Here is a 19,148-nt window from a genome sequence, read left to right as displayed (position 1 = left end):
GCCTCATAGCTAAGACCCTCCATACCAGGCAACATCCTGGTAAACCTTTTCTGTACTCTCTCCAAAGCCTCCATGTCCTTCTGGTAGTGTGGCGACCAGAACTGGACGCAGTATTCCAAATGTGGCCTAACCAACGTTCTATACAGCTGCAACATCATATGCCAACTTTTATATTCTATGCCCCATCCAATAAAGGCAAGCATGCCATATGCCTTCTTGACCACCCTCTCCACCTGTGCTGCCACCTTTGTTTTTAATAATAACTATTTCATTATTGTTTTTAATAATAAAATCTGAGCCAGAAGCATCACTTTCAAATGGACAAGTCATGTTAAACAATGCTCTCAACAGTAGAATCAATTCAGAAATCTCATAGTAGATGACCAGATGAATCATAGCCATCTTTACATTTACTCAAGAGATCTGAAGCTACACATCGACTTACCTGAGGAGATACTTTGGGATCTGGTGAGTCATCGGTACAGTGAAGAAATCTGAGGGAAAGGAAAAGCAAACATTCAATGCATTTCTGAGAAGCTATCTGGGTACAAGAGGTTTAAAAAGCAATTTATTTTTTTAAAATGTGTTCCAAGATCCCCAGGTAAGGCAATAGCTTCCGCAGTGGCTAAATAAAGCTCTCCGAGCCCTCCACTGAACTTTGTAAGGGGGCAGTCTTCAATGATGATTGGTGTTGGTTGGGGGAAGGGGGTGAAACCACAGCCACAGTTTGATTGGGGGGGAGGGGGGTGCAAGGCCCCACTTGTGCCAATTTGCTGCTTAAAGGTCTTGGCCAGTACATAAATGGTTGGGGAGTGCCCAAGTTTCACATGGCTACAGCTGTTATTCTGAGGGAATGTGTCATTAATTTGTGGAAACGCCATCTCCTGCATTGCCTTTTTATTTGCCTGAACTGCCCCATAAATATAAATGATTGAGAAAAGTATCATGGACTGGATTTTGTTTACAGACAGCATGGTTCAAAATTAGCAATGATCTCAGAGGGTTTTCTTTGGCAGACTGTCACAATTTTTTTTTTGTTTTTCAAATCAGCATTCTGCTCCAAAATATCAGCAGAGTGGAGTCCAAAATAGTGAAACAACCAAGAAATTTCGAAGCAGTAACAATTTTCCCAACTAACTGGAAAAGACTATGGAAGGATGAACAGAGAGGGCAAAACAACATTGAATACTACTGCAACATGCATTTGTGTTAATTAATCATAAAGAAGCAATATTTTCCCTTATTCATAAAAAGACTGCATTAAGTAACATAAGAACTAGGAGCAGGAGTGGGCCATCTGGCCCCTCGAGCCTGCTGCGCCATTCAATAAGATCATGGCTGATCTCTTTGTGAACTCAGCTCCACTTACCCGCCCGCTCACCATAACCCTTAATTCCTTTACTGTTCAAAAATGTATCTATCCTTGCCTTAAAAACATTCAATGAGGTAGCCTCAACTGCTTCACTGGGCAGGGAATTCCACAGATTCACAACCCTTTGTGTGAAGAAGTTCCTCCTCAACTCAGTCCTAAATCTGCTTCCACTTATTTGGAGGCTATGCCCCCTAGTTCTAGTTTCACCCAACAGTGGAAATAACTTCCCTGCTTCTACCTTATCTATTCCCTTCATAATCTTATATGTTTCTATAAGATCTCCCCTCATTCTTCTGAATTCCAATGAGTATAGCCCCAGTCTACTCAGTCTCTCCTCATAAGCCAACCCTCTCAACTCCCTCCAGTGCCAGTATATCCTTTCTCAAGTAAGGAGACCAAAACTGTACACAGTACTCCAGGTGTGGCCTCACCAGCACCTTATACAGCTGCAACATAACCTCGCTTCAAGTAATTTGCAATACTTGCATACAATGTACAAATTACACGAGGGCTAAGATCCACTTGAAGGGGTGATGTCCCAGGTTATGGTAGCATAGTGGTTATGTTGCTGGACTAGTAGTTCAGAGGCTTGGGCTAATATTTCAGAGACATGGGACCGGATTTTACCGGCACGTCTGCCCTGAAATTGGGGCTGGCGAGGTTCGTGGAATGGCGTTCTCCGTTAGCTTCGGGCGCAATCTGACACACCTCGGGCGGGCGTGCTGTAAAATTCCGGCCATGAAATCAAACCTCACCACAGCTGCTTGGGAATTTAAATTCAATTAGTTAAATAAACCTGAAATAAACAGCTCACCTGATGAAGGAGCAGTGCTTCGAAAGCTCGTGCTACCAAATTAATCTGTTGGACTTTAACCTGGTGTTGTGAGACTACTAGCAATTACTACTAGAAATTACTAGCAATGAATGCCCTTTATCATAGAAACCCTACAGTACAGAAAGAGGCCATTCGGCCCATCGAGTCTGCACCGACCACAATCCCACCTAGGCCCTACCCCCATAACCCTACATATTTTACCCTCTAACCTACGCATCTAAGGGGCAATTTTTAGCATGGCCAATCAACCTAACCCGCACATCTTTGGACTGTGGGAGAAAACCGGAGCACCGGAGGAAACCCACGCAGACACGGGGAGAACGTGCAAACTCCACACAGACAGTGACCCAAGCCGGGAATCGAACCCAGGTCCCTGGAGCTGTGAAGCAGCAGTGCTAACCACTGTGCTACCGTGCCGCCCCAGGGAAGGAGAATCACCATCTTTACCTGTTCTGGCCGATATCTGACTTTAGACCCCAGTAATGTGGTTGGCCCTGAACTGCTGTATTCAAGAATGTGGTTCATCATCAACTTCTCAAACACAATTAGGGATGGGCAATAAATACTGATGTTGTCTGCCTACGTCCCGTGAATGTACAAGATGAATGATTCAGAACATCCCCATGATTGATGCGAATGCTGCTGCTGGAGACAGAGCCATCTTAGGGACTAAGCAGTTCAGCCCACCCACAGGAGTCAGTGATAAACGGCGCTTGGCTATGATGATCCTGCAGTCAAGTGACTTTGTAACATACTGTTCGAGCTTGCATATTAATAATCTTTGCTTGGGCAAGGTACCAGAGTGGAGATGGGGGCGGGTGGAATTGGCCTGGAAAGAAAGCAACATAATCGACTGGGATGGATCAAACCAAAAAAAAACAATCTCTGAAGGTAAAAAATATTGATGATTCAAGTACATACGGCTGAGTTAAGTCATGAGTGACAAAGTCAGAACTTTTCAAGAGCAGAAAGATGTCACTGAGATTATTGCACTTGAGCGAGCTGTTCATTGCAATCCACTGAGCATCCTGGGGATGAAAAACGACAGGAGAAAGGCATGAAACAATCATTGGGAATGGACACATAGTTATTTCGGATGATTGACACATTTCCTCTGTAAAATGCTTTGTTAAACTAGAGAAAAACGTTGAATGTTTTGCATTTAAACTAAACACAATGCATCTTATGCAACAGCGAGATTTTTTTATGACAACCATAAATTACCCAACAGGGAATGCTCAGACCTCAACAAACAGGAATAAACAAACTCATTAACAATCTCTCACTCACCCTGGATACATGCTCAATCGCCAGAAAATCTAGCCGTACACATTTAATGCAAGATTGAAAAGACTGCCTATTTAAATTCTCCAGCCAGGACAAGTCTTCTCTCATGTTTCATTGTAAAATAAATCATCAAGCGGTCATGATCAGGTGGGAAAAGCAGTGAGTATCTGAACCATACAGACTAGAAACACCGAGGTTCGATTCCTGGTCAATGCTGTGTTCTCAATTATTACGACTGCATAACACTGGAACAAGAAGAGGCCATTCAGCCCCTTGTGCTGGTCTACAATGAGATCATAACTGATCTGTATAACAACTCCATCCATCTGTCTTGGTTCTATATCTTTTTATACGCTCAATAGCAAAAGTCTATTGATCTCAGATGTTAAATTATTAATTGAGCTAGCGTCTACTGCTTTTTAAGATATTATAATTGGTATCAGCATCCCTATGGGGTTAGCCATTGTTCATACAACTGTTTGCTACCTCGTGCATTTGGACATGGGTAAAGGTAACATTAGGTTCAGCTCAAATAGTGATCTCCCTCTTGCAGTTCAATAGCTTGTCAACACATAATCCTGAATGATAGCCGTACGGACAAAACACAGGACGACCCTTTGACAAAGGGTCATCTGGACTCGAAACGTCAGCTCTTTTCTCTCCGTACAGATGCTGCCAGACCCGCTGAGATTTTCCAGCATTTTCTCTTTTGGTTGCAGATTCCAGCATCTGCAGTCATTTGCTTTTATACAAGACGAAGGCAGTGGCACAATCAAGGCCGATAGAATCAAAACCGGATGTACCCCCAAAAAAAGGAGGGGTCCAAAAAACTAAAACAGTTAATTTAAGAAGAATTTTCAATTTCATGCAAGAAAATTTCAATTCTTGTTAAACAGATCCGCCACCTAATGAAATAAACCGAGTACTGCAGCTTAGGTGATTTACTATTTCACAAGTCCCGAGTTTCAATAATTATTCTCCTCTCAAGTTCATTCAATCATTTTCGCCATGAAGGAAAGGAAAGTGACATTTCCTCAGCTAATGACAACAATGGGAGGGAAAGGAGGCCAAAGGGAAAACAAAAAAGATTCTTAGGAGATTTTTGAAATCACAAAAAAATCGAGGCAACAAAAACAGAAAATGCTGGAAAATCTCTGCAGGTCTGACAGCATCTATGGAGAGAGTATAAAGTCAACATTGAGTCAGGATGACCCTTCGCCAGAGCGCCACAGATGCTGTCAGACCTGCTGAGATTTTCCAGCATTTTCTGTTTTTGTTTCAGATTCCAGCATCTGCAGTATTTTGCCTTTATTAAAGATAGAGGCAAAGTGGTTTTGGAAGAGAGTACCAGAAACAGGCCTTAGCCTAGCAATGGATTAGCCAGTATGCACTGCCAACTTCTCAAAAGTTCTACTTAGTCACAAATTATCCCAAAGTACATCTTGACTCCATAGTGAAAACTATTTTGGAGCCTCCTATACACAGCTTCTCCCTATCGGGTGCAGTTGAAAATGCAGACTCCGTTGAGGTGAAATCAAACATGTTTTCACTCCTCTCTGCTGTTATGGTGCACCAATTCATTTCCCTGCATATTCCTAATTTTGTTTCAAATCTAATTCAAACCTGTCTTCAAACTTGACCCATTATTGTCCTCTGTCACACCTTTAGGAGGAACGAAAGATGGTGTAAATTTGCTCTTTTTCAATTTGCACTCCTTCCATTCCCAGTCAAAATTGAAATTGCAAAGGCAATGGGCTAGTGGCATTATCGCGAGACTATTAATTCAGAAACTCAGCTAAAGTTCTGGCAACCTGGGTTCGAATCTCACCACGGCAGCTGGTGGAATTTGAATTCAATATGAAAATCTGGAATTAAGAATCTACTGATGGCCATGAAACCATTGTCGACTGTTGAAAAACTCCATCTGGTTCACTAGTGTCCTTTAGGGAAGGAAATCTGCCATCCTTACCTAGTCTGGCCGACATGTGACTCCAGACCCACAGCAATGTGGCTGACTGCCCTCTGAAACGGCCTAGCAAGCCACTCAGTTCAAGGACAACTAAGGATGGACAATAAATGCTGACCAGCCAGTGAAGCCGGTGTTGAATAAAAAACTCATCATACTGGTTTCAAACAACAGGCATCCCATTGTTTTGATTATGCACTTTGCAATTTCTTTGCAAGAAACTACAAACAGTCGTGAATGTAGCCCAATCCATCACGCGAATCAGCCTGCCATCCATTGACTCTGTCTACACTTCCCGTTGCCTCAGCAAAGCAGACAGAATAATTAAGGACCCCACACACCCCAGACATTCTCTCCTCCACCTTTTTCCGTCGGGAAAAAGATACAAAAGTCTGAGGTCACATACCGACCGACTCAAAAACAGCTTCTTCCCTGCTGCTCAGACTTTTGAATGGGCCTACCTCGCATTAAGTTGCTCTTTCTCAACACCCTAGCTATGAGTGTAACACTACATTCCGCACTCTCTCCTTTCCTTCTCTATGAATGGTATGCTTTGTCTGTATAGCGTGCAAGAAACAACACTTTTCACTGTATGTTAATACATGCAACAATAATAAATCAAATCAAAAACCCATCTGGGCTCAGCATTGAGCTCAATTATTTCAAATTATAACCTCTGCTCCCAATTACCTTTTTTTGTTGATTTTGGATGTCAGCTATGTTGAAGATTCTGCTTTTCCCATTTACACCTCCTCTAGACTCATCTTTTGTTTATTTGTCCCATTACCATCATCCCTTTTGTCATTTCATCTCTCCAGCCTTCCATCCTATCAGACCTTCCTTTCTGCCTCTCTCCCTTCAAACCTGTTACGTCTAAGATTTTCCAGTTCAGATGAAATGTCATCGGCCTGGACTGTTTCTCCCTCCGCAGACCTGAGTGTTTCCAGCGCATCAAAGCAGCATCACAGCATGACACATGGAGAAGCTGCATCACCCCTCACCACTCTTAGTTCTCTTATCGGACCCACACAAGTCAGCCAAGACTAGCAAAATGACAGCAAGGCCCACAAATCCCTCCTTCAGGTTTGTTTTCTCAAAATTACAACGGTTCAGTTGGTTGGAATTCCCTGCCCAGTGAAGCAGTTAAGGCTACTCATTGAACGTTTTTAAGGCAAGGATAGATATATTTTTGAACAGTAAAGGAATTAAGGGTTATGGTGAGCGGGCAGGTAAGTGGAGCTGAGTCCATGAAAAGATCAGCCATGATACTGGAGCAGGCTCGAGGGATCAGATGGCCCACTCCTGCTCCTAGTTCTTATGTTCGCCTTAATTTTTAAATATGACCTGGCCCAACTTCAGAAAGTAAGGAGCCCTTTCCCTTTCAGCAATGTGACTGTAATACTTCGATAAAGATTGGTAAAGCCATTCAAGATTTACCTGGTTGCGCTTCTCAGGTACTGACTGAGTATGGTGACAAAATGATAACCAACTAGAATTAGTCTGTATCTATAAGAAACTCAAGATCGATTCATGAGCCAGCTTGGTAAGCCGGTACAGAATTTGTTTTATTGTTTGAATAATCTACCACAATGTACTTTTTTGCAATTTTATTTTTGAAGGATCTCCTATAAACCAACATTGTCGGATACAATCACATCCCACCTGAATGGCAAACATAGATTCAAACCAGATAGAAATTTGCTTTTTATTTGCCAGAGTTTTCCTTGAGGGCGACTGAAGCTGAATCATATAAAACTAACTGCAAAATGCTAAACACTTATAAACGAGTGGCAGCTCTTCTCCAGCTTTCTTACCCTTGGGGAGCTCCAATTAAGCTTTGGAAAAACACTGCCTCCAAGAGAGTTTATAGATTCCTGAACTTTAGCTGAAAAATCGGGGAATTCTGGAGCCTGCAGTTTAAAGACAAATGCACAAAGATCAATTTTAAATGTTAAAAAAAATACTTTTAATCCCAAGAATTGCTTCAATACAGTAAAGCTATCTATTTTAAAATTGTTATAGAATAGAACCATAGAATCCCTACAGTGCAGAAAGAGGCCATTCAGCCCACTGAGCCTGCACCAACAACAATCCCACCCAGACCCTATCCCTGTAACCCCACGTATCTTCCCTGCTAAACCCCCTGACACTAAGGGCAATTTAGCACGGCCAATCCACCGAACCCGCACATCTTTGGACTGTGGGACGAAACCGGAGCACCCGGAGGAACCCACGCAGACGCTGGGAGAATGTGCAAACTCCACACAGACAGTGGCCCAAGGCCGGAATTGAACTCGAGTCCCTGGCGCTGTGAGGCAGCAGTGCTAACCGCTGTGCCATCCATCTTTTGTTGACTTCATTCTACAAACAGGATTAGTACAATATTCTCAATTTTATATTTAGGTCCAAAGAACATAATAAATCTGAGTAGGAATGGACCATAGAGCCCTTCAAGCTGCTCCATCATGTTATAATAAGTAGAGGTAAATGTCAGCTTTATCCCTCAATTCCCTTCATATCCAAAAATCTAATCTGTCTTGAATATGCTCAATTGCTGAATATCCACAACTTTCTATAGTAGAGAATTCCAAAGATCCATAAACCTTTGAGTGAAGGAAGTTTTCCTTATCTCATTCCTAAATTGTTGATCACTTATTCTGAGATTTTGAAATACATCTATATTTATGAAAAGCTGACAAACTTAAACACAGAAAATTGCAATTGTAAATCATACAATGCAGACTTTGCTGCTGCTTGTTAGGGAAAGGCAATTACTAAAATTAAGGTCAGTAATGATGCCACTTGCTTTTTCCTAATTAATCTTCCCTGCTGAGTCCCAAAATTAAAAACTTAACTCATAAACCATACATGATATTCACCCAATAAACTAGTCTTATTAAGCACTAATATTAGTTACATGTATGCAAATATATCCCTTACCGTAAGAGTTGTCACATTCTCATCATCTGACCACTACACAAAAGAAAGAAAAATGGTTACCCGGCAAACATTCTTATATCATGAACTATTACATCAGATCATTAAATGTAAATATACAGCATTAACAAATACAGTCTCATTAAGATAGTAAACTACAATGTTGATCCAGAAGGAACTCTTCCAGTGTAGACAATAAAAATATAACAAAACTTACTCCAACTTATAAATCAAAGAAAAGGTTTAATAAAGAAACTTCATTACTCTAAACTTGAGGCCTCACCCTGGGCCATTCCAAGTTCCTGACAATTCCCAACATGTTCTAATTTATACTGAGTCAGCTGATCATCACATCATTCCGTCATTGGTGACATGGTTTACTGGGTCAGCTGACCCTTATAGCTTATTACCACTGGTCACATTACAACAGATCCCAATGTTATCACCATTTATATTCCAATAAACAATAGACAATACTAACCTGTATATCCTGTTCTTCATCACTGCTATCACCTGCATGTGAACAACTTGGAGCTTCATTTCTAAAACAAATAGAAAAAATACCCTTATGAAACAAAAATCGGGAATGTGGGCTCAAGGAGCTTCAGAAATGGTGGAATGAAAGGAATTCATAAACACTCATGATAACACAGAACATTTAATACATAACAATTGTAATTTTAGTGTATGGGGTGGCACAGTGGTTAGCACTGCTGCCTCACAACACCAGGGACCCGGGTTCAATTCCGGCCTCAGGTCACTGTCTGTGTGGAAATCATAGAATCATAGAAACCCTACAGTGCAGAAGGAGGCCATTCGGCCCATCGAGTCTGCACCGACCACAATCCCACCCAGGCCCTATCCCCACATATTCACCCGCTAATCCCTCTAACCTACGCATCCCAGGACTCTAAGGGGCAATTTTTAAACCTGGCCAATCAACCTAACCCGCACATCTTTGGACTGTGGGAGGAAACCGGAGCACCCGGAGGAAACCCACGCAGACACGAGGAGAATGTGCAAACTCCACACAGACAGTGACCTGAGCCGGGAATCGAACCCGGGACCCTGGAGCTGTGAAGCAGCAGTGCTAACCACTGTGCTACCGTGCCACCCAGTTTGCACATTCTTCCCGTGTCTGTGAGAGTTTCCTCCAGGTGCTCCGGTTTCCTCCCACAGTCCAAAGATGTGTGGGTTAGGTTGATTGGCCATGCTAAATTGACCCTAGGGTTAGGGGGATTAGCAGGGTAAATGTCTGGGGTTACGGGATTAGGGCCTGGGTGGGATTGTGGTCGGTGCAGACTTGATGAGCCAAATGGCCTTCTTCTGCACTGTAGGGATTCTATTCTATAATTCCAATTTGAATTAATTAATTAACAAATAAATTTTGTTTCATCAGAAATATATCATAGCTCTTGGATTCAAATGACATGGTAATATTGAATAATTTTTGAAGACTATCATGAATGCCACATTTTGGAATGTCTTTTTTTTTTAAAAACTGTACCACCGCTGATACAAACACAGTTTGATTCTCACCTTCCAGAAATCACCAGTGTCCCATCATCCAGCAAATAATCGATTACATTTTGTGGCAAGGGAAGGATAATACTGTAAAAAAAAAAGAAACAATTGTCACGTCAATACAGATCATTTAACGAAGGGAACGGTTTTAGATTCTTTCGATGTTACTTAGATTCTTAAATACTCGTACACTCATCAAAACATGTTTTCTTTAACGTCAAGGAAACTCTGGACAGGAACAGAAAGAAATTAGTTTCATTGCACACTTTCGACTATTCCCTGGCCTATATTGCTCTGCCTGCTTGTTTACAAAATGACATTATTGGAAAGCTGGTTTACAATCTACTTCCTATTTTTAGTGAAGAGGTTTGAATAAATCCATATGTCCAACAACAGCCTGATTGAATACAAATTGGTGCTCACTTTTAGGGAAATAATATGTTTAATGGTTTCATCATAAATGGATGTAATAAACTCTTATTTTTGTATTTGTCCAGTTCCTACAGTACACAGAAGTTCTGCAAGTGTGATGATCCATGCAGAACACATTATACTGGGGTATAAAACATTTAATACATTGATAAATTGCCAATGCAACATAATATTTAAAAAATAATTGCGTAAGGAGATTTTTAGTGAAAGAACCCAGCCACAATGCAAGTTGTTAATAAGCAGGAAATGCTTCTATCTCTATCAGGGAAATACATGGTTTAGCAATCTCAATCAAGATAGAAATCAGGGCCTGGTTGAAGCTTACATAAGTGCCTACACGAAAAGTGTTTTTTTCCCCTCCTTGAGTGTTTGCTCTGATGTCCTTTATGTCCTGCAAGTTAACAGTGAGCACTTCCAGTTAAAGAATCAAACTGATTATAATAAGCTGCTAATAATCTGTCAAACTTTAACTCCAGAACAGTCCAAACAGGGTGAATGTGAATGTTCTAATTTCCACATCAGGTCTGTCAGAGGCAATTTGTACTAGTTGCTGCCATGAATCCATACTGTGTAAAAATGGTTTAAGGGTTCTCAAGTGACTTTCATCCCATTAATCTGAACTAGATTTAAACCCAGGTTCCACAGGTAAAAAGACTATCCCATCGTCAAATCCAGTGCACTATTCAATTTGTCATGTAAAATTATTAGATCTGTGTAGAGCCCCAGCATGTTTGGCACATTTGTACAAAGTGCAATATAGTGGCAGGATGGAATTCTCTGTTATATACTGCAGACAATACCATGAGTAAAGTTTATCTCAACAAGTCTAGGCAAGGGAAAGTTGACGAGTCCACCTTATCAACTCTGGAACAGCTCCAAATTGCAGCATCAAGAGAAGCAAGCTATTTATTTGAACAAGGGAAATGGTGTGAACAATTTTCTTTTAAATGAAGTAGTTTGTAACAAATAAGCCAGTTAGATGTGTAAATGACCAATTGAGGGATTGGTTCCATCAAAAATCATTAGTGGCACAACATACAGTAATATTTTACTCGAATATTGAAATGATTCCTGCTGATAACACTTATGCACAAAACACTAACAGAATGCGTGCAATCAAAGCATAGGAACAAGGCGACCACTTAGCCCCTCAAGCCTGTTCCACATTCAGTAAGATCATGGCTGGTCTGCAACCAAACTTCATATATACGTCTTTGCCCCGTAATTAAAATAGCACTTTTTTCTTAGAAAATATTCCCTGTTAATTAGCTGCAGGACAAATTTACTCTGATCCAACATCGCACATTAAACACACCTTGCTCAAAACAGTACTACACAGTTTTAAAAACAACCCTCAAGGGCTGTAACCATGGATGCAAACATTAAATGGCAGAACTGAGACAGATAGTTTCAAAAATGTGAAGCTTCGCACCATGAAAGATCAATTGGCATGATCAAGAGATGAGAATCTGAATGTGTAAACCACACATTATTACAGCAATAAACTCAACTGAAACATCTAATGGTTTCAACTTCTCCAACAACGCCAGTCCATCCAGAAGATTCTTTTATTTCCAACATTTCCAGTTATATTTTTCAGATTTCTGAGAGTGTTTTTTTCACCCTTTTGTCCTTTTCTTTTCAATAAGCTCACAGTATTACTTTTCTGTGACACTAAAAGATTATGTAGCCTTTGTATTAGGTGCATTGACCATGCTAAATTCTCCCTCAGTGTACCCGAACAGGCGCCAGAGTGTGGCGACTAGGGGATTTTCACAGTAACTTCATTGCAGTGTTAATGTAAGCCTACTTGTGACACTAATAAATAAACTTTAAACTTTATTAAATATTCCATTTACTTTACAATGGAGTGAATGCAGGTCTCTCCTATAACCTTAGGGCTGCTGCATTAATCTTCTTTTAATGAAAGCTAGGCAAATATCTAATCAAATTAGATTGAATGCTATCATAACAAGAGACAGTTATGCACTGTTGTGCTTTCTGTTGTTTAACCTGCTAGCATCTTGGAATGAAGGGAGGCAATGGCATAGTGGTATTATCACTGGACTATTAATCCAGAAACTCAGCTGATGTTCTGGGGACCTGGGTTTGAATCCCGCCACAACATACGGTGGAATTTGAATTCCGTCTGGAATTAGGAATCTACTGATGACCATGAAACCATTGTCATGGTCGGAAAAACCCATCTGGTTCACTAATGTCCTTCAGAGAAGGAAATCTGCCGTCTTTTTCAGGTCTGGCCTACATGTAACTCCAAACCCACAGCAATGTGGCTGACTCTCATCTGCCCTCCAAGGGCAAACTAGGGATGGGCAATAAATGCTGGCCAGCCAGTGATATACATTCCCATGAGTGAATTAAAAAAATCATATTGAGAAAGGTGATTAGTCAAACTTACAAGGTTTGATAACTATCACAAAAGTTTGTACAACTTAATTCTTTGAGGGTTACAGGAAAGAGAGACTTTGCAGAACTCCTAATGAAGCAATTAAAATGGTTATATGCAGTTCATGATAAATTGGACTGTGGAAGGAAATTATTTGACAATTTTGACCTGTCTCTTGTTTTCGTAAATATTTTAAAGACTTTCTGGCTATCACCAAAGCACACTTCCCATCTTGAGTTCACAAATATAAAAGGCTATTTTCTTAGAAACAACAAAAATTTTCATATGTCATAGAACACTCTTTTCCTTTAAACGGTGGCTGCTTTCCTGTGTTATAGATAAATATAATTTAAGCTCTGAACCTAGTCCATAATTACACAGCAGCTGCAGTCAGGTTATTGTGTCCCTACCTCATTCATTCACAGGCCTCCGAATCAGAGTGAACATCCCGGGGGGGGGGGGGGGTGGGGGGGGTGTGTGTGTGTGTGTGTGTGTGTGTGTGTATGTGTGGTATTTCTTTCGATACCAATCAAGTAAACGAACTCAAATTAACTTAGGGACAAAGTAAAAGGGGCGGCTCCCCAAAAGGAAGGGGGGAACAGCCCGAACCAAAAACAAAGTCGAAAGGAAACTTAAAACGTCAAACCAAAAGGTGATTATAGAACATAGAACATAGAACATTACAGCGCAGAACAGGCCCTTCGGCCCACGATGTTGCACCGACCAGTAAAAAAAAAACTGTGACCCTCCAACCTAAACCAATTTCTTTTCGTCCATGAACCTATCTACGGATCTCTTAAACGCCCCCAAACTAGGCGCATTTACTACTGATGCTGGCAGGGCATTCCAATCCCTCACCACCCTCTGGGTAAAGAACCTACCCCTGACATCGGTTCTATAACTACCCCCCCTCAATTTAAAGCCATGCCCCCTCGTGCTGGATTTCTCCATCAGAGGAAAAAGGCTATCACTATCCACCCTATCTAAACCTCTAATCATCTTATATGTTTCAATAAGATCCCCTCTTAGCCGCCGCCTTTCCAGCGAAAACAATCGGGGTCGATAATACACCCCAGCCCCTGCGGCGCCCAGCGGTCGCGGAAAGCGTCAACCGCGCCCGTGGACACCGCATGCTCCCTCTCCAGAGACACCTGGCCGCGAATGTAGCCGCGGTAGAGGGGCAGACAGTCGGGATGGACGGCCCCGTCGATCGCCTGCTGCCTGGACCTATTGATGGCGCGTCTCGCCAGGTGTGTGTGTGTGGTAGTAGTGTAAGATTGCAAGTTGACCTTTGCTTTGAGTTAACAATTTTCAACAACAGTTCTTTAATATAGAAAAACATCCAAAGGTGCTCCATAGAAGCACAACCAGATAAAAATCAGTGTTAGGGGTAGATAATGGTGTGGTGGTAGTGTCACTAGAATAATAAATCAGAGACCCAAGCTAATGTTCTGAGGGTATAGGTTCAAATCCCACCGCGGCAGCTGGTGGAATTTGAATTCAATTAATAAACCTCGAATCAAAAACTTGTCTCAGTAACGATGGCATGAAACAATTATCAATTGTCGTAAAAGCCCATCTGATACTCTAATGGCCTCTAAAGGAAGAAAATTTACCATCCTCACCTGGTCTGGACTACATGTGACTCCAGACCTCCTTCCTCTGAAATGGCCGAGCAAGCCACTCTGTTCAAGAGCATTTTAGGAATTGGAAACAAATGCTGCCCTTGCCAGAGATACTCACACCCTGTGAAATAATTAAATAAACAAGTAAAAGGGGGAAATTCAGTCATGGGATGTGGGCTTCACTAGCTAGGTCAGCACTTTTGCTCATCCCTACCTGCCCTTGGAATGAGTGGCTTGCTCGGCCATTTCAGAAGGCATTTTAGGAGTCGATCACATTGCTGTGGATCTGGAGTCACATATAGGCCAGACCAAGTAAGGATGGCAGAGTTTCTTCCCCAAAGGACATTAGTGAAATTACTAAAAGCTTGGTCAGAGGTGGGCTTTAAAGGGGGGAGGGACAGGTTTATAGAATAATAGAATGTTGGCAACACAGGAGGCCATTCAGCCTGTGAGCCCATACTGGCTCCCAGCGAGAGCAATTTAGCAAACTACTCTCCCATAATCCTGCAGATTAGTTTTCCTTTGGGCTCTTATCCAATCCTGCTTTTGAAAGTGGGGCGGCACTGTGGCTAGCACTGCTGCCTCACAGCATCAGGGACCCAGGTTCGATTCCCGGCTTGGGTGACTGTGTGGAGTCTGCACATTCCATGTCTGCGTGGGTTTCCTCCGGGTGCTCCAGTTTCCTCCCACAGTCCAGAAAATGTGCGGGCTAGGTTGATTGGCCATGATAAATTGCCGTTTAGTGTCAGGGGGATTAGTAGGGTAAATATGTAGGGTTACGGGGATAGGGCCTGGTTGCGATTGTTGTCAGTGCAGGCTCAATGGGCTGAATGGCCTCCTTCTGTACTGTAGGGATTCTATGAGGTGAGTGATTCTTATCCAGCAGCTCCCAGGTCTGGATGCAAATACATTGTAATGGGTTTACGAATATACGCTCAATTGCACTAAATGTGAAAGAAGGTTCTTGAATAATCAATTAACTCACTAAAAGAAGTCCTGTTTTGAAAGCTACAACTGAATCTGCCTCCACCCCACACTCAGGCAGTTCATTTCAGATTCTAACCACTCAATGTGTAAACAAAAAGCTGCATGTCATCTTTCATTCTTTTGCCAATCATTTCAAATCCATGCTCTCTGATTCTCAATCGCTCTGCCAAAGGGAACAGTTTCTCGCTAACTAGTCAGTCTCGATCCTTCATGATTTTGAACATTTCTATTGAATCTCCTCTCAACCTTCTCTTTCACAAGGAGAACAATCACACTTTCTCAAATCCATCCTTGTAAATTATGTCCCTCATCCCTTAGGGCCTGGACAACTGAAGGCAATGAGGGGCCAAAGGGGTTTTGGGACATTAAAGCACCTTAACTCTCCCAAATGCAAATTTATGGCAGTGGGAATAACCACAGTTTATGTTACAGCTCTAATCATGTTAGGGCAGCACAGTGGTTAGCACTGGTGCCTCAGCACCAGGGACCCTGGTTCGGGTCACTGTCTGTGTGGAATGTGCACCTTTTCCCCGTATCTGCATGGATTTCCTCTGGGTGCTCCGGTTTCCTTCCACAGTCGAAAGATGTGCGGGTTAGGTGGATTGGCCAGGCTAAATTGCCCCTCAGTGTTAGGGGGACTAGCTAAGGTAAATGCATGGGGTTATGGGGATAGGGCCTGTGTAGGATTGTGGTTGGTGCAGACTCAATGGGCCAAATGGCCTTCTTCTGCACTGTAGGGATTCTATGATGATAAAGGGTCAGTACTTGCTGAAAGCCCATGTTACCTCTGCAGCATCAATTGGCCAACTCCACAGCTTCCTCAGCTTATCTCCTGTTATAGAATCCATACTGTGTAGAAGGAGGCCATTCGGCCCATTGAGTCTGCACCGACCACAATCCCACCCAGGCCCTATTCCTGTAACCCTCATTTACTCTGCTAATCCCCCTAACACTAGGGTCAATTTAGCATGGCTAATCAACCTAACCCCACGTCTTTGGACTGTGGGAGGAAACCAAAATATCCAGAGGAAACCCACGCAGACACGGGGAGAATGTGCAGACTCCACACAGTGACTCGTGGCCGGAATTGAACCCGGGTCCCTGGCGCTGTGAGGCAGCAGTGCTAACCACTGTGCCACCGAAACTCCCAACCCTCCTTTGTTAAATCTAGACTTGACTATTCCGATTCACTTCTGGCCAACGTCCCATAACTATCCTCTGTAAACTTTAGCTCATCCAAAACTCTGCTGTCCTTACTCTAACTCACAGCAAGTCCCTTTACCTCATCACCCCTGTACTTGCTGATCTACACTGGTTCCCAATTAAGCAACGCCTTGATTTTAAAATTCTCACCTTTGCTTTCAAATCCCTTCATGGCTTCACCCCTCCCTGTGGCTGGAATCTCCTACAACTCTCTGAGATCATAGAAACCCTCATAGAAACCCTACAGTGCAGAAGGAGGCCATTCGGCCCATCGAGTCTGCACCGACCACAATCCCACCCAGGCCCTACCCGCTAATCCCTTTTTTTTAAACCCGCTAATTTACCCGCTAATCCCTCTAACCTACGCATCCCAGGACTCTAAGGGGCAATTTTTAACCTGGCCAATCAACCTAACCCGCACATCTTTGGACTGTGGGAGGAAACCGGAGCACCCGGAGGAAACCCACGCAGACACGAGGAGAATGCGCAAACTCCACACAGACAGTGACCCGAGCCGGGAATTGAACCCGGGACCCTGGAGCTGTGAAGCAGCAGTGCTAACCACTGTGCTACCGTGCCGCCTATCTGCATTCCTCTAATTCTGAACCTTTGCACATCCCCAATTTTAACCACAGGTTGGTTGCTGTGCCTTCAGCTACCAAACAAAAAGACTTATTGAGCACTTTTCACGACCGCCGCACGTCTCAAGTGTTTGACAGCCAATGAAAAACTTCCTGAAGTGTAGTCACTTTTGTAGTGTAGAAACACTGCAGCCAATCTGCACACAGCAAACTCTCACAAAGAGCAATGTGACAATGACCAGATAATCTGTTTCTGTGACATTGATTGGATGTGGAGAGGATGTTTCCACTAGTAGGAAAAACTAGAATCAGAGGGCACAACCTCAGGCTAAAGGGACGATCCTTTAGAACAGAGATGAGGAGGAATTTGTTCAGCCAGAGGGTGGTGAATCTGTGGACCTCTTTGCCGCAGAAGGCTGTGGAGGCCAGGTCATTGAGTGTCTTTAAGACAAAGATAGATAGGTTCTTGATTAAGAGAATGGGGATGAGAAAAATATCAGCCATGATTGAATGGCGGAGCAGACTCGATGGGCCGAGTGGCCTAATTCTGCTCCTATGTCTTATGGTCTTATGATTGAGGGATAAAGATTGGTCAGGGCACTGGGTAGAACTCCCCTGCCCGTCTCCAAAAAATGGCTGTTGGATCTTTTAAGTCTCTGGTCAGGTTGACCAATTCTTGGGGATAAAGTTAAAGGACGCTTTGGCATATGAGCAAGCAAGCATTGCTGGTGAATCTGTGGGAGCAGTTATTGTGCAGAGGGGGTGGGCTGGCAGGCCTGTGCAGGCAGCCAGGTGTATTGCAGATGAGACGTTATGAGGTTGAAATATGGGGAAAAAAGTGTGACCCGGCCATAAACAGCCCAGGTCATGAGACAATCACCTCAAAATCTGGGTCAACTGGCCACCCTACTGCTGAGAGGGGCCTCAGTTTAACATTGCCTCAGTCCCTCAGGACTACACCGGTGAACACCCTGAGATTTTTGTTCACAAGCCCTGGTCATAGAATCCCTACAGTGCAGAAGCAGGCTACTTAGCTCATCGAGCCTGCACTGACAACATTCCCACCCAGAACCTATTCCTGTAACCCCACATATTTACCTAGCTAGTTCCCCTGACACGAAGGGGGAATTTAGCATGGCCAATCAACCTAACTCGCACATCGTTGGACTATGGGAGGAATCCGGAGCACCCGGAGGAAACCCACACAGATACGGAGAGAATGTGCAAACTCCACACAGACAGTGACCCAAGCCGGGAATCGAATCCGGGTCCCTGGTGCTGTGAGGCTGCAGTGCTAACCACTGTGCCACAGTTCGTCCTTGGAATTCCCTTCCCAAATCTCTCCTTTTAAGACATTCCTTAAAACCTATGTCTCTGACTAGGTTTTCGCCCACCTACCCTGACATAGAATCCCTACAGTGCAGGAGGAGGCCATTTGGCCCATCGAGTCTGCACTGACTCTTCAACAGAGCATCCCAACCAGACCCTATCCACATAACCCTGCATATTTACCCCACTAATCCCCTTAATCTACACACCTTGGGACACTAAGGGGCAATTTACCATGGCCAATGCACCTAACCTGCACATCTTTGGAGTGTGGGAGGAAACCAGAGGAAACCCACGCAGACACGGGGAGAACATGCAGACTCCACACAGCTGGGAATCAAACCCAGGTCCCTGGCGCCGTGAGGCAGCAGTGCTAACCACTGTGCCACCCATATCTCATTATGGGCTGGCTGACTGCACCAAAAGGGCGCTATATAAATGCAGGCTGCTGTTTGGTGCTGTGCCTGCTTTAGGAATGCAGCGAGCTGCCCCCCCTCCCCCCGGCCGGTCCTGTCCTGTCACCCACCTCCTGATGGTGAGCTTCTTGAAGAGCGGGTACCAGGCCGAAAGCTGACAGCTCAACACCTGCTCCTTCTTCATCATCACCCCTGGCAACGACACTTCCGCCGGAAGTGCGCGCGCCGCCCAAACCATCCCCCCCCC

At 43.4% G+C, this 19,148-nt stretch overlaps 1 protein-coding gene across 1 annotated transcript in view; it reads right to left on the bottom strand.

The window, feature by feature from the left end:
- Positions 1 to 19,134, bottom strand: part of cdc123 (cell division cycle 123 homolog (S. cerevisiae)) — a 35,197-nt gene extending 16,063 nt beyond the window's left edge. The window contains exons 1-7 of the mRNA XM_078235939.1: positions 19,012 to 19,134; positions 9,937 to 10,008; positions 8,879 to 8,939; positions 8,401 to 8,433; positions 7,275 to 7,370; positions 3,129 to 3,235; positions 446 to 494 (exon numbers count right to left, since the gene is read on the bottom strand). Of these exons, the coding sequence (XP_078092065.1) occupies positions 446 to 494; positions 3,129 to 3,235; positions 7,275 to 7,370; positions 8,401 to 8,433; positions 8,879 to 8,939; positions 9,937 to 10,008; positions 19,012 to 19,088 (495 nt within the window). The 5' untranslated portion in view covers positions 19,089 to 19,134. The remainder of the gene's footprint in view (positions 1 to 445; positions 495 to 3,128; positions 3,236 to 7,274; positions 7,371 to 8,400; positions 8,434 to 8,878; positions 8,940 to 9,936; positions 10,009 to 19,011) is intronic.
- Positions 19,135 to 19,148: the final 14 nt, after the last annotated feature.

Source organism: Mustelus asterias, chromosome 19 (genome assembly GCF_964213995.1).
Source record: "Mustelus asterias chromosome 19, sMusAst1.hap1.1, whole genome shotgun sequence".
In the NCBI taxonomy this organism is placed as follows: domain Eukaryota; kingdom Metazoa; phylum Chordata; class Chondrichthyes; order Carcharhiniformes; family Triakidae; genus Mustelus; species Mustelus asterias.
The sequence above is the reverse complement of the archived record's forward strand: the minus strand, read 5'-3'. Positions and strand labels throughout refer to the sequence as shown.